General features: G+C 36.8%; 1 protein-coding gene across 1 annotated transcript in view; it reads right to left on the minus strand.

The window, feature by feature from the left end:
• Nucleotides 1-1189: 1189 nt before the first annotated feature.
• Nucleotides 1190-15000, minus strand: part of LOC113669106 (uncharacterized) — a 388759-nt gene continuing 374948 nt past the window's right edge. Inside the window, exons 42-53 of the mRNA XM_089185219.1 lie at nt 13698-13787; nt 13040-13129; nt 12644-12724; nt 9194-9310; nt 8910-8981; nt 8023-8111; nt 7739-7835; nt 7089-7178; nt 6661-6762; nt 6234-6311; nt 3913-4044; nt 1190-2881 (exon numbers count right to left, since the gene is read on the minus strand). Of these exons, the coding sequence (XP_089041345.1) occupies nt 1578-2881; nt 3913-4044; nt 6234-6311; nt 6661-6762; nt 7089-7178; nt 7739-7835; nt 8023-8111; nt 8910-8981; nt 9194-9310; nt 12644-12724; nt 13040-13129; nt 13698-13787 (2342 nt within the window). The 3' untranslated portion in view covers nt 1190-1577. The remainder of the gene's footprint in view (nt 2882-3912; nt 4045-6233; nt 6312-6660; nt 6763-7088; nt 7179-7738; nt 7836-8022; nt 8112-8909; nt 8982-9193; nt 9311-12643; nt 12725-13039; nt 13130-13697; nt 13788-15000) is intronic.

Genomic DNA, 15000 nt, shown 5'->3' on the forward strand with positions numbered 1-15000 from the left:
AGCCCATAGAAGCTTCAGCCCCGACGACATTTATCCAGGCAAGAACCTTTAAATGTAGCATTAACTCCTTAGCCTTGCCCCTATACTCTTTGTTTAATAATTCATTCAAACTAGGTATCATTCCGAAGGCCGGGAATGTAGCTGCTTGTTTGTTTGTTTAATTTTTGAAAACAGCTCGGTGTTATTCTGCTTTCCATGAAAGGTGCCCAAATCAAATTGGAGAACTACAGACCTCTATTGTCAGTTAATTTGCAAGAGGATTGAAGGGAAGTCTAAGACTAAGCCCAAGCAGTTGGTTTTATGAAAGAGCGTTCCTGCCTTCCGAAATTTCCCAACACTTTCCCACAAAGAGCCCTGAACCAGGCTCTTGCGCAAGCCATTTAAAGTTTTGCCTTTGACCAGGGAGGGAGCTACTTCTATTTATTCTCGGCCAAATAAAAACGGGAAAAGAACCTTCGTGTCCAAATAAAACGGATACGTGTATTCCAGCCCGTGTTCCCTTCATAAGGCTTTGTTGACAGATTCAGTAAAAGCTAAGGTCGAAAAATAAAACAACATTTATTGTATTCGAATTCAACAGCAGTCCTTGCATATATTTAATGTCCTTGGTTAACATACTTCGCAGTTTAGTCTGGTCCTTTCCAAAATATAAAATATTTATGTAAAATATGATTTCTACTGAGAGTTGAGAATTTTGGAACATTGAAATATTATCAATTAGACGACATTCTGAACTATTGTAGTAAATTGAAAAAGAGATTATACATTATAAGGACTACGTAACCCGTAAGACACTTTCTTATCATTAGTATGTAATTTTAGAGTAATACATAACTCTGCTCTTCATAAAATCATCAGCTAGGATGAAAAAAAATTACAAGTTAGAGTACAAGCTTTGCGTAAATGACTTACCAGGTAAAGTCCAAATAAACTCATTTGAACGAGTATACAATTGGTTGTACAACGCCTACATTTGGCTTCGAAAACGAACAAGGCAGAACAAAACATTCCTTTTTGTTCAAGTGTATTGCAATTAAGCTTAAACATTATACCCTTGGGGTCTACCCACTAAAAATACGAAAGCCTATAAATATTGAGAATATATTGTTTCTTATTACTTATTTATACGGCACTAATTCACGTAGACTTTTCAAAAGTTTTCTTTTAGAAAACAACGATATTCATTAAGTAGGTTACCAAAATATAATTTAATATTTTTGGCATCTTTTTACAGCTAAATCACCAGTATAACCAATTCCCTGTAGTTCAAAACTTTTTGTTACAAAAGGTATAACATTATTGCCAACAGACCCGTTATACGAAATTGCAGTTGCATTTGTAGTCTATTTTTTTAAACAGTGAAGTTCGTTTATCGAATAACGAACGTTTAATAATCGTTTGAGTCATGATACCAAGTCATTTCTCAATTCTTGATCGCGATGTTTCGACTGCCTCACTAATCACCTTGAACAATAATCTCTAAGTTGTCATTTATAAAAATGGAATTTATTTCGTGACAAGCGAAACGTAACCGGAGGAACCTGTGAGGTCTCTGTGACTCTGACTTGTTACTTAGTCTACTTTGTAGTTGAACGGAAAAGTTGTGCCCCTCTAACTTTCCAATCAGTACCAGTTAACATTTGAGACAAATATTTTTTGCCTTCATCTGTTACACTCCAATTTGCCCAGAGGTTTAAGTGCTGTAGTTTGCAGTTGGTATCAGTCAAGGCCTTACACAGGTGCTTGATTCCTTCATCTCCAAATTCATTGCCGCGTAAGTCTAATCTTGTTAATGTACAGAATCTGTTGGTTAAAACTTCAGACAATTCTTTGATTCCTCCATCTCCTAATTCAATAAAACCGACTTTCAATTTGGTTAACACACAGTTACTGCTGGTAGGTGCATCACACAAGTGTTTAAATCCGTTGTCTCCCCACTGAATGCGACTGGCGTTTAAGCTTGTTAATCTACAGTTAACGCTGGTTAGCGCGTTACACAAGTGCATGATTCCTACGTCTCCTAACCCATTGTCACTGACGTTTAAGCTGGTTAATGTACAGTCAATGCTGGTTAGTGCGTTACACAAGTATACCATTCCTTCGTCTTCCAACCTATTGTCACTGACGTTTAAGGTGGTTAATCTGCAGTTAACGCTGGTTAGCGCGTTACACAAGTGCATGATTCCTACGTCTCCTAACCCATTGTCACTGACGTTTAAGCTGGTTAATGTACAGTCAATGCTGGTTAGTGCGTTACACAAGTATACCATTCCTTCGTCTCCTAACCCATCGTCACTGACTTTTAAGCTGGTTAATGTACAGTCAATGCTGGTTAGTGCGTTACACAAGTATGCCATTCCTTCGTCTCCTAACCCATTGTCACTGACTTTTAAGCTGGTTAAATGGCAGTCACTACTGATCAGCGCTTCACACAGGTATTTTAATCCTTGACTTTGTAAACTATTGCCATCCAGTGTCAAGCTGTAAAGTTCACTCTGAGGAAGCGCTATACTCAAGTTCTTCAAACCTTCATCAGGTATCCAACTGTAAGCGAGAATTAATCTGGTTACTTTCCAGTTCCTGTTGGTGATCGCTTTACACAGTGTTATCAAATCAGGGTCGTACTCTGTTGGCCACGCCTTCAATATGCCTGACTTCGAACTGTATATCACTTCATTAGATACCTCCTCCTCCTCGTCCTCGTCCTCGTTATGAATTATACCACGCCAGTCCCGTGGTAGTTTAACTCTAGGGAGCTCATCCGTAAACAGCAGCACCACCTGCCATGCACCTTCTCCGATGTGAATAGTAAGGAATGTTTTCAATTCGTCTTCATCCATTGCTTCTCGTAATTCCTCTAAGGCACGAGGTGGTTGGAGTACTAAAGGATTAAAACAAAAGAATATTAATATTTTACTTGAAAACATTACAGCGAAAAAAAAATTGTTTTGTCTAAAAACTGACAAAAAATACCTAAACAAATTGGAAACAAAAAAAAATCGAGTCTCCGTGTTTCGACTTATTGTTGAATCATCCCAAGTAAAAGGAAACCAGTTGGGAAAACAAGGAGACGGACAGAATGAACAATAAAGGTCGTGCGATACCAAAAACATTAAGCTAGGCCCTTTTTCTTTTTGTTTTCCAAGAAGTCTTAAAATGTCAGCAAATCCTTTGCGAAGTTGTAAATCATTGTGATAAAGTTTTATTCCAATATTATCTTTTCCCTCACTAGTAATCTAAAACTCTTAGAGTCGAAAATGCGTGCGAGAAAAGTTGCATGCTGTTGTTGTTTTTTCCCAAATCTGGTTTTAAAGTTTCAGAACATTTTCAAGAACACAAGAGAAAAAAACTGTTTTCACTTTGCAAACATAACAACGAAGTATTAGTGTTGATAAATTGAAAGAGACGTCTTTTTCTTGAAAACACGATCATAAAATACGTAAGTTACACCACATAAGCGACCAGCTTTAACATCAGAATTCTATGCACTTATGGACTGAGTAGTAGGGGTCATGTGGGTCCAGCTTGATCTTACTCAGTCAATCAGATTTTTATACCATGAACGCCACTCTACTCATTCTACTTTCTTCTCGCATGGACGCACGCTTGGCCCCGCAGCTTTTAATGCCCCTGCCAGGGCAACCGCGCATGGCCTTCATAAAGAGGTTTATTTATAAATCTTTTCTTTTCTTATTAGGAACGGGCATTAGACCGCGCAGGTCATTTGATGATTATATAAAGGTACCAGGTCTACTGAGAATGAAAAAAACCCAACACAAGATCACAAATCTGGGTTAAAAGAAAAATTCCTTGACACAAACTCAGCATTTCTCAATAATCTTACCACCGAATATAGATAGCTGGACATATGTTTCAAAGCCAATACAAGCTTATTTTAACAATGTTAAGTACCTTGCTTGCGTAAGTGAAGTTTGGCTGACTCATTTAATAAGTAGCTGACATAGTCCTGGAGTTCCTCGGGTAAACTGACATCAAACTTCGCCAGTCCTGATCTGATGGTCAGATACATGGCGTTCTCTAATGCTATCATGAAGGACACAAAAAGACATAAACTATTTTAGTACTTAAGGTCACATTCAGAATTTATTAAAATGAGGAACTACTTAAAAGTAACTTACTTAACTGTGAAAGATCACGGACAAGCTTGGGGTCAAACTTACATTTACCATTTAAAGATACCACCAACACGTTTAGTCGATCGATGGAACATTAATGCAAAAGTTATTTAACGCACGAGCAACACGAGGGTCTCAATGGGGTGATAGCTTTTACGGCTAACGGTTAAAATTTTGGCCGTATTAGGGCTAACTTTTTCTTGTTAAGGAGTTTAAAAGAAAAATTTCTTTGCTTAACCCTTTGTAATCTAACGTTAAGGATCTTGGAATTCACACCACATCAAATCTATCATGGAGCCTGAAAACAAGGCAAACAACGTACTCCGATTTAAAGGTCGAAAAATGGGCCCCAGGAACCCTGAATCGTTCTCGAAATTGTATTTGAGTTTGGTACGTCCAATACTCCAGTATTGTTCTCCAGTGTGGTCTCCACACCTCAAAAAGGATTTGGCTATTTAAGAGAAAGTACAACGCAGAACACATATATATGCAATAAGAAACATTGGCCGAGATATGTCGTATGAAGAGCGCTTAAAGGTCCTTAAATGGCCAACTCTACATCAGAAAAGATTATTTTCTTCGCTTACCGAGTGCTATAAGACAGTTAACAGTCTTAACGGGCTACACCCATTTGAGTATTTTACACTTGCACGTGATTTTCGACCATTAAGAACCAACCATCGCCATAAACTTAAGCCATTGCCCGCAAAGCTAAACAGTTTTAAGTATTCTTTTTGTGCAAATATAGTCAATGAATGGAATAATTTACCTAAAAAAGTTGCGGAGGCAGAAAATCTGAACATTTTCAAGAACAGACTCAGATGCCATTTTACTAATGCTTCAGGAAATTTTGAACTATTTTACTGTGACTTTTAATTATTTTAGGAGACAAACTTGAAAGGGGTAACCTCTTTTGTTTCCTTTTTACTTTTCAACAAAATTTGAATTGTGAATAAACAGTTATGTTATGTTAAGACTAACGGTTGAAATTCGTCAATTTTTACGACTAACAGCAAAATGTTTTTGCTAGATTACGGTTAACGGTTAGCCCCATTGAGACCCTCCTACATGTACTACAGTTCACTGACATGCATTAGTACTACATGCACTATTGAAGCAGCAATATGGGAATGTTAATAACCTCTGGTAGCGCGATGTGGTCATCGTAACTCTGAGGCGGCTTACACAAAGGTTCCTTAACGTTCGACATACAAACTCAAGTTACAAACTGCATGTGTACACCTTGTACTGAATTAGAGCACAATTTGACGCTTGCGGGGCCTTAACACATCATGGTTGTAAATGGATACGATTAAAAATGCCTAACCACTCTGATAAAATGCTAGAGTTGTATCCAAGATTCACGACAGTACCGCGCACTTGATGCGCGTGCAAATCCCGTGCACTACAAGCACGCACCACGAAACTACGCATAACATGAAACAGTACCAATAATTTTGCATATGTACCAAAATTTGAAAGTTTCTAAGACCAGGATGAGCTTATCCTAAGAAGCCAGTTATTGAACACTACTGAAACTAGTAGTTGTAAGTAGGACCTGAAAAAAAAAAAAAAATTTCAGGCCCGTACGGAAAAGAAAAGAAATTTTCTTTTTTTCAGGTCCTTCTTACAACTACTAGTTTCAGTAGTATTCTTAGCTGCGAGGATCTTCTAATTTCATCTTTCCACCGCAGTGCAAATATGTGAATTTTCATATATCTAAATCTTTAAGCCAGTTATTTTTTAACACGCGCTAAGAAGAAATTCACTTTTGCCTGGTATTTTTTTTCTTTTCTTCTACAGTATTTTTTTTCTAGTGCAATGTGAGGTTGTCTCTTTACTACATGACGGCTGATGGCTGGGTTGCCAGGATTTACCACTCGTGAAAACAGTCTCCATCTAAGTGCTGGGTGCCATTGTAGTAACGTAACTTATATCTTAGGCCTCTAATGAGCATTGCAGTTGTTAATAATTACTTCTGAAAAAGACTGCACGTGCAGGAGTTCAGTGGAAAAAGATACTTCGATAAAGAAGTGGAAGCGTTTAACAGCATTCTACTAAAATTGTTTTTTCTCTAAATGTGTATTATTTATTCACCTTCCATCTTAACTTTCTCAAGTTCCTTGCGTAGTCTAATTACTGTTCCAATGGTGGCAAGATGGAAATGTAAACTACCTGAGAGAAGAAGTAAACAGCAAAATGGTTTAAAGAATTTTGAAACACCATTCTTGGTTGATAACATAATATAAGAAGAGGGGTTATCTTAAATATGGAGTAAATACACATTATCCAATGCTTCAACACGTAATGAGCAGCGCAGATGTTTTTGCAAGTTGCATGCAGGGCTTAGGTATTGGAGAGAAAATAATAGGAGTCCTTTATAACAAACTAAAAGGAAGTGTGTCACCTTTCAGCTTGTTACTTAAAAAATCAAGCCTGAAATACTAGTGCAACTATTTCCTTACATCACTTTCCATATTTCTTTTGCCCTGTTCAACAGAGTTAATACGCATGTTTCACTCACCTTTCTCTCTTTTTCTTTCTTCAAGTATCCAAATAAGTTGTTCAAGTCGTTCTAGTTCATCTTCAAGATCAGCAGTAAAGAGTTCGGGGGGAGGCAAAGTACCTGAAGAGAAAGGTAAACAGAGAGATACACTGTATTTAGCATTCAGTGCCTTACCTCGCATAAATGGTTAAAAACAGGCATTTAACAAACACTTCTCATTGTACTAGGCTCATGTGAAGAACTGAAAGTATTAGATAACTATCTCACTTAATAATTATAAAGGAAGAGGGATCATCTTTACTAAGGAATAGTTTCTCTTGAAAATTTATAAAATAAGGATTAATTTCCCTTGAAAAGAGATAATTCGATACAAGGGTGAAAGCCTTTAATGGCACTCTTGGATTTATTTCTCTCTGATAATGAATCAATAAACATTTTATATTCACCTTCCATTCTCAGCCTCTGAAGCTTCATGCCTAGTTCAGCTAGTTTTTTCTCAAGACCAATGGTTGAAAATTTACGGACAGAAAAACCATCTGAGAGCAAAGGTACACAGAAATATATTTAGCACTAAGTGCCTCACCTGATATAAAAATTTAAAGCATGATAACAGGTATCGAGGTCAAGTGAAAGAACAATGATGCAAGTTTTCCATTATATCATTGTGAAATAACCTATCTATAAGTAATATTTCATTATCACATGCCACAGCCAATTTAATACTACCTTTAACTGAAGTTGTGGATTAAGAGACAAAACTGAATTGAAAATATTTTCCTTAACAAAACTAAGTTACTGAATAACAGCTGAGAGCATTTCACAGTATTCTTGGATGAAAGTAAAGGCAGAAAAACGTTAATATCTCAGATAGGGAATAATTTTTCTTAAAGTGTTTACTGGAAAAATATGAATTCATTTCATAGCATTGAGCTATCTACATGGCTAAAATATTTAAAAAATTTAAAAGCAAACATTTTCGACACTAGGTCATCGTCACCCTGATGATGACCTGGTTTTGCAAACTTTATGAACAGTTATTAGCATTCTTGTATCAGTTTCTCCCTAAAAATGACAAGATATGAATTTTTCTATTCACCTTCCATTCTCAGCATCCGAATTTCCTCAAATACTTGCTCTAGCTTTTCCTTAGCGACGGAGAGAGATGAAGGACCTGAGAGCAAAGGTATACAGAGCTTTTCAAAATTCAGTGTCTGACTTTACACAGAAAAGATAACAACAGATATACTTGTGCAAACAGCAAATTATAGTCATGTTGAAGTAAAACAGAAGTAAACACATATTTTGAATGAGAACTAAATGTATTTAAAAGCATTCTTGGTTTAGTTTTACCATGAAATTTAATTTAACAGCATATTTTACTTCACCTTCCATCGTTAGAAGTTTCATATAAAGCTTTCCTAGTTTTTCTTCAAGATCAAAGGTGGAAGATCCAGGAAGAGGCAACATGCCTAAAAACAAAGGTATGTAGAGAGATATTGCCATTTCTACTAATTAATAGTTGGGAAAAGGCATACCAACTTGCATTTAAAGATACTAGTAGGTACATGTACACTGTAGATAACCTAAATTTAAGAACAGAAGCTTTAAAACCGGAAACATTGCAAGGAAACTCAGCTCTACCTTTAACTAGAGAAGAGAATGAGGCAGAAACACATTTGAAATAATTTGCATTGACAAGTATCATTTATCATAATTGCTGACAGAAACATTAATTTCTATCGTAAAAGATGATTAAAACCACATTCACGTTCTTTTTTCATTTCTCATTTTTTTTCCCTGAAGTTTCATAGCTTCACTCCTAAAGCTTTTTAAGCCAATTTACAAACGGATGAATTCTTCCACTTCTTCAATGTCAATGCATCATTACAACAAGTCAGTGATTTGCTTTGTTGTTTTCTTTTTTTTCTTGGAGCATGTCAGGGGGAACTGAACCCAAACTGGAACCCATGCTAGACTTCAACACGTCAGCAAAAACAACTGAAAGTAGTAAGCCCCACATCTTTTTATTCATTTCAAGGTGGTTTGATATCAGTTTTAAGGGTAGATCAACTAAATCCACTTAAAAGCGGGTACTTTTCCCGATAACAAAGGGAAAAACTCTACAAACATGAAGCACATTAAATAGTCGATAACTCACAATACAATACAACTTTTTACTTGGCTTACTGGTAGTAGCTGAACATAATGAGCAACATGTTTCAATTACATTAACTTCAAAAATAATTCAAACGGAGCATCCTGTTCACCTTTCCTTCCCCAAGGTTCTTCTAGTTCTTTTCCATGACCAGTGGTCGGTACCACAATGAGGGGTGAAGTACCTAAGGGTAAAAATGCAGAGAGAGATTAGCATTCACAGCTTCTCTTCAGACGTTTTGTTCTCATAATTGGAACTGTGTACAATTATATTAATTAATTGATGCCACATCATTGCACTGAGACAATTCTTCAAGTACTTATAACATAACCGTTATAACTGTTCACAACAGCTTTCCATATAACTTAATACAAGTTTTTTTAATTTCCTTTTCACCTTCCAATTTCGCTGTCTCCATAATCTTTGTTTGCTGTTCACTTTTTTCCCACTGTTCTTTTTTTTGTGGACTTTCACTGGTTGAACTTGTGGAGTGGAATTCAGAGGTTAAAGCACCTAAAATCAGATTTACAAGACGACAAACATTTTGAACCATAAACATATCTTAAACTATTTTTAAAAACACCCAACATGTAAAAACTAAAAAATTTTTCTTTTATAGCCCCTCCAATGAAAATCTTGCGAAAATCTGTTCAGAAGATTATAGAAAAATTTTTTCAGTTGACCATTTTGACGACTGACAGTTGAAATTTGTCAATTTTTATGCCTAACGGCTATTTTTTTTGCCACTTTACGGTTAATGGTTAACTACAATGAGACCCTCCTACATGTACTAAGGTTTACTGACTAAGCAATTATATACATATATATACATGTGTGTGTGCGTGCGTGTGGGTGTGCGTGTGTGTGTGCGTGCGTGTGTGTGTGTGTGTGTGTGTGTGTGTGCGTGCATGTGTGTGCATGTGTGTGTGTGTGTGCGTGCGTGTGCGCGTGTGCGTGTGTGTGTGTGTGTGTGTGTGTGTATTTTGTTAACCAAGCATAAGGTCAAGATGGCTGAATATTGGACCAAGACGAGCTCGAGGTCCATAAAAACACAAAAAGATTTCACTTTATTAAGAATCAAGAATGACTTGTTTATTTCAGGAGCACGGAAAGAAAGCCAACTGTGTTTGTAGCACAATAAACCCACACGAGTCATTCATGATGTCTTTGTTTTGACAGTCTTCTGTCCCTTTTCTTCCACCTCCATCACCGAGATTTGTAAGTCACCTTGGCGCAGTGTTTTTCTTGTGTGGAATCTAAGCGGGTAATCCCAAGGGGGCAGCTTAGATAGTCAATCCCAACACAGGATTCTCTTCATATTACCCACAGGTATGGCCAGAGATAGTATATGGTAAAGTTAATAACGTCAGGTAGCTCATGTAATTATTGTAACTCTAAGGTAGCTTCCACAAAGGCTCTTCAACGCTCAAGTAACAAAATCCAAGTTACAAACTGCATGTGTACACTGTGTTACGGCTTTGACCCGGACAATAAAGTTTGCAGTGCCTTAACAAACTGAAGGTTGTAAATGGATACAATTAAAAACGCCTTGGCAATCTCATAAAAAGCCATAGTAGTATCCACTACAATACCGCGCACTTGACACTTGTGCAGATCTAAACCACTGCACCCGCGCACCACGCCAACTGTGCATAACATTAAACAGTACCTGTAATTTTGCATATGTAGCAAAATTTGAAAGTTTCCAGGACCAGAATGAGCTTATCCTAAGAAGTCAGATATTCTTTTAACATACACTACGAGGAAATTCACTTTTCCCTAGTATTTTGTTCCTTTTCTTCTACAATTTTTATTTTCCAGTGCAATGGGAGGTTTTCTTCCTATTACATGACGGCTGATGGCTGGGTTGCCAGGATTTACCATTCGTGAAAACAGTCTCCACCTAAGAGCTGGGTGCCAATGGAGGAACATAATTGATGTATAAGGCCTCCAATGAGCATAGCAATGGTTAATAATTACTGCAGTAGAAGGCTGCATATGCAAGAGTTCCCTGGAAAAAAATTTTACAGTACCGCTTGCGTATATGTTAACTGCGCAGACGAATTACGTACGCTCAGACTCAGGGTAGTCAGACGCGCATATACGATTGTTTTGCGCGCACGGTCGAAAAAATGCGCGACTCATGTGCCTTTGTTATTCAGTGCTATAAATTTCCTTTGTATTTTTATCGTTGTGTAAAACAAAGAACTTTTAAGTTTGAAAATGCGACGAGTCGACAACGGAAAACTGACGTAATTTTATTCATTGCAATCGGCGCTCGCTTGAGCGTTTACGCACAGAAATATAAACAGTTTCATTTTGCATCGCACGTGATGATTTGTTTGGTTGCGGAGCGCAATATATTACTACAATGAAAGGTCAAGTTATAGTAAATCGCAATGTCAAAGACGAAGATTCGAAGATAATAACATAAAATACTGGCCTACTCCTGCTGAAAGCCCGGAAATGAATCCTTTAAAGCTCCCCTGACACGAACTGAAAACATTCGCTTGCGTCGCGTTGTCAAGCCAACTAACAAGGACGAACTTGTCGCAGGTATCCATCCATCCCGGTTCAGGGACTCCGGGACTGCTGCTGAGTGCTGTAAATACATTAGCCACCTCCGTTACTTCTACTGTGGTCTAACGCGAAGGAAGAGCCTAGTAACAGCTTCCTTCGATGAAAAAACGGCTCCTTTAAGAGCCACCAATTTTCCAAAAGTCCTGGATTACCGTGTTGACGGACATAAGTATCGCCGTATTGATGTTTTGTCCAATTGCACGCGTCTGCGAGTCTTATACAAACTTGAACTAAATGTATCCTGCATTTAATTTTTCCCTTCCCTTTTATGAGCAATTTGGTGAACATCGCTCGATGATTTTACAAATTTTAAAACAAGAAGTAAATCCGGTTTCCAATAAAAATATGCATATGGTAAGAACAAGGCGTAGTCGTGACATGTAACCATACTGTAACACAACACCATTAAAATGAGCTAGTAGAACTTACAAGTTTTTGTATAAAAGGCGCGATGAATAAACCAGTTTTCGAGAATAGCATGGTCACCGATGATAAAGCTATGAACTAAACGTCCACGCGTGGGTTTACATTAAGAATGCGACAACTGGTTACAAACGGACGCTTTAGCTGATTCCACCGAATTACAATACACCGAGAACGAATTCTCAAGGCCGTTGTAACGGATGTTTTTTTTATACGAAGTGACAAATTTTTATTAAAGAATTCCATTGGAAAATGATAAATCATTCATATATTCCTATTACGAAGTCGCAGTAGTTTGTAACAGCATATCGGGAAGGTCGGTTAGAACGGTGATTGAAACGAACAAGTTTTCTTGACGTTGGTAGCAGTGCAGTATTTTAGTCCTGTTACATTGTAGCCAAAAAAAGCATGCAATTGCGAATTTAAAAAAATGTGCACGTCAAAAAATCGCACGTGCGCGCATAAGCTTGATACGTCTACCTCTTTAGAATATATAAGGTAATCATTTTGTTTTTCTATTCTATTATTTCTATTTTCTATTTTTTTCTATTCGTTTTTCTATTTAGCCTATTCTTTAAAACGTTAAACCGCCAACAATAGAAAAACAAAAGGATTACCTCATACATACTAACGGGCAGACGTATCGAGCTTATGCGCGCATGTGCAATTTTTTGACGCACACATTTTTTTAAATTGCATTTGCATGCGATTTTTGGCACGTTTTATTCGCGTTTTTTGGTTAATGTATACACGAGCGGTAATGTAATTCTACAAGGAACTGGAAATATTTTAATAGCATTCTACTACAATTATTTTCTCTCTAAATGTGCATTATTTATTCACCTTCGATCCGCCATTTCTGAAATTTCTTAAGTAGTTCGTCTACTTCTACTTCAATGGTGGAAAAAGTGGGAGGTAAACTACCTGAGAGAAGGTAGCAAAATGGTATGAAGTATTTAACAGCATTCTTGGTTGATAGCATTATATAAGAGGAGGGGTTAGTTCATTCCATGTTTTAACATGTATATAATGAGTGGTGGAGATATTTCGCAAGTTACATGCAGAACTTAGATATTTGAGGGAAGATAATATAATTAGGAGTCCTTTATGACAAACTAAAACCTTTCAGCTTGTTACTTAGAAAAACAAGCCTAAAATACTAGTGCAACCATTTCCTTGCATCACTTTCCATATTTCTTTTGCCCTGTTCAACGGAGCCAATACACATGTTTTACTCACCTTTATCTCTTTGTCGCTCAAGTTCTGTGAGTAGTTCTTTTAGTTTTTCTTCAAGATCAGCAGTTAAGAGTGTAGGGGAGAGAAAAGTATCTGAAAGGAAAGGTAAACAGAAGGATACACTGTATTTAGCATTCAGTGCCTTATTTCACATAAATGATTAAAAACAGGCATTTAACTAGCACTGCACATTGTGTTGGGGTCATGTGATAGCACAATTATAGTGTCAGTTTTCTGATTAATCTCCTATTGTCATTGTTAAATTCAACTATTTAAAAAAATTGTCTCATCATAATAAGCCAGAGCCAACTTAATACTCTCTTTCACCACAGCACAGAATTAGCAAAGACTAAATTAAGAAAAATTTCATATAAAAGCTAACACTTTACACAATAGCCAAAAGTATAAGACAGAAATCTCCCTAAATAACTATAAAGGAAGAGGGGTCATCTTTACTTAGGAATAGTTTCCCTTGAAAATGTATGATTTGAATAAGGAGTGGAAGCATTCATCAATAGAAATAAAATCAGACAACAGATTCTTTTAAATAAGGAAAAATTTCCCTTGAAAAGTGATATTTTGATACAGGGGTGAAAGCCTTTAATAGCATTCTTGGATTTATTTCTCTCTGATAATGAATCAATAAACATTTTATATTCACCTTCCATTCTGTGCCTCTGAAGCTCCATGCTTAGTTCAGTTAGTTTTTTCTCAAGATCAATGGTTGAAAGTTTATGGACAGGAAAACTACCTGAGAGCAAAGGTACACAGAAATATATTTAGCACTTAGTGCCTCACCTGAAATAAAAATTTAAAGCGTAATAACATGTATAGAGGTCTTGGGAGAGAACAATGAAATAAGCTATCTTTAGGGTATTTCTTCATTATCACATGCCACAGTCAATACTACTTTGAACTGAAGTTATGGGTTTAGTGGCAAAAATGAATTGAAAATATGTTCCTAATTAAAACTAAGTTACTGAATAACAGCTGAAAGCATTAAACAGTATTTACGGATGAAAGTAACGACAGAAAAAGGTTAATATCTCAGATAGGGAATAATTTATCTTAAAAGTATTTACTGGAAAAAATATCAAAACATTTAATGCCATTGACCTATTTACATGGCTAAAATATTAAATCTTCATGGTGATGATTACCTAGTGTTGAAAATGTTTTATGTTTACTTTTTTAAAAGTAAAAGTAGATTACCTTTATTTGAACAAAAAATGCTCTAAAACGAAAAAAAAATCGGTTGAAAATAACTGAAAAACTGTTCAGTCTACATGTTGAAATAATGTTTTGTAAATATCATCTTTAGCATGTCATCTTCAAATTCCTTTAACTAGTCGATCCGAGGGGGGTTCTTGGTAGACTTGAAGTCGTATGTGTCTTTGGAGCGAGTGGTCGTATCAGGGTTGAAGAAGAAGTAAGCTTTCCGGTGCATTCTGCGTAAAAATTGCTCGATTTTTTCGACGAAGCGTTGTGAGAAATCGTTCTGCGATGGTTGAATATTCCTCTACCATAACGGAACAACTTCTTACGACGCCTCGTCGAAAAAAACCTCGGCATATTTTCTGTTGTCTGTTTCTCTCGGTGTGGCGTTTGAAATGGCCAGTCCGTAGTCTTGGTAAAGTCCGATGTTGATGTTGAGTTTTTGCCGTTGGGAAAGGAGGAAAGGCTTCCCACTAGCTCGCATTTTTTATCACCGTCGTAGCTGCCCATTGGGACGTCAAATTTTGTATCGACTTTCTTTAGCCAAGGTTGCTGTTTGTGCATAGGGATCGAAAGTTTTGCATGTGTTACATGATGTTTCTTCGTCGTTGGTGATGTCGTAGGCTGAAGCAAAGTCGAGTACTCTGTTCAGGAGGTCTTGGCTATAAAATTCTTCGATGTCAAAGCAAATAAAACTGTGGTTTTTTTTGTTTTTAATGGATTAAAACCTCTCGATCACAGATGCCGTG

The sequence above is a fragment of the Pocillopora damicornis genome, chromosome 10 (assembly GCF_964200805.1).
Source record: "Pocillopora damicornis chromosome 10, jaPocDami1.2, whole genome shotgun sequence".
NCBI classification, from domain to species: Eukaryota; Metazoa; Cnidaria; class Anthozoa; order Scleractinia; family Pocilloporidae; genus Pocillopora; species Pocillopora damicornis.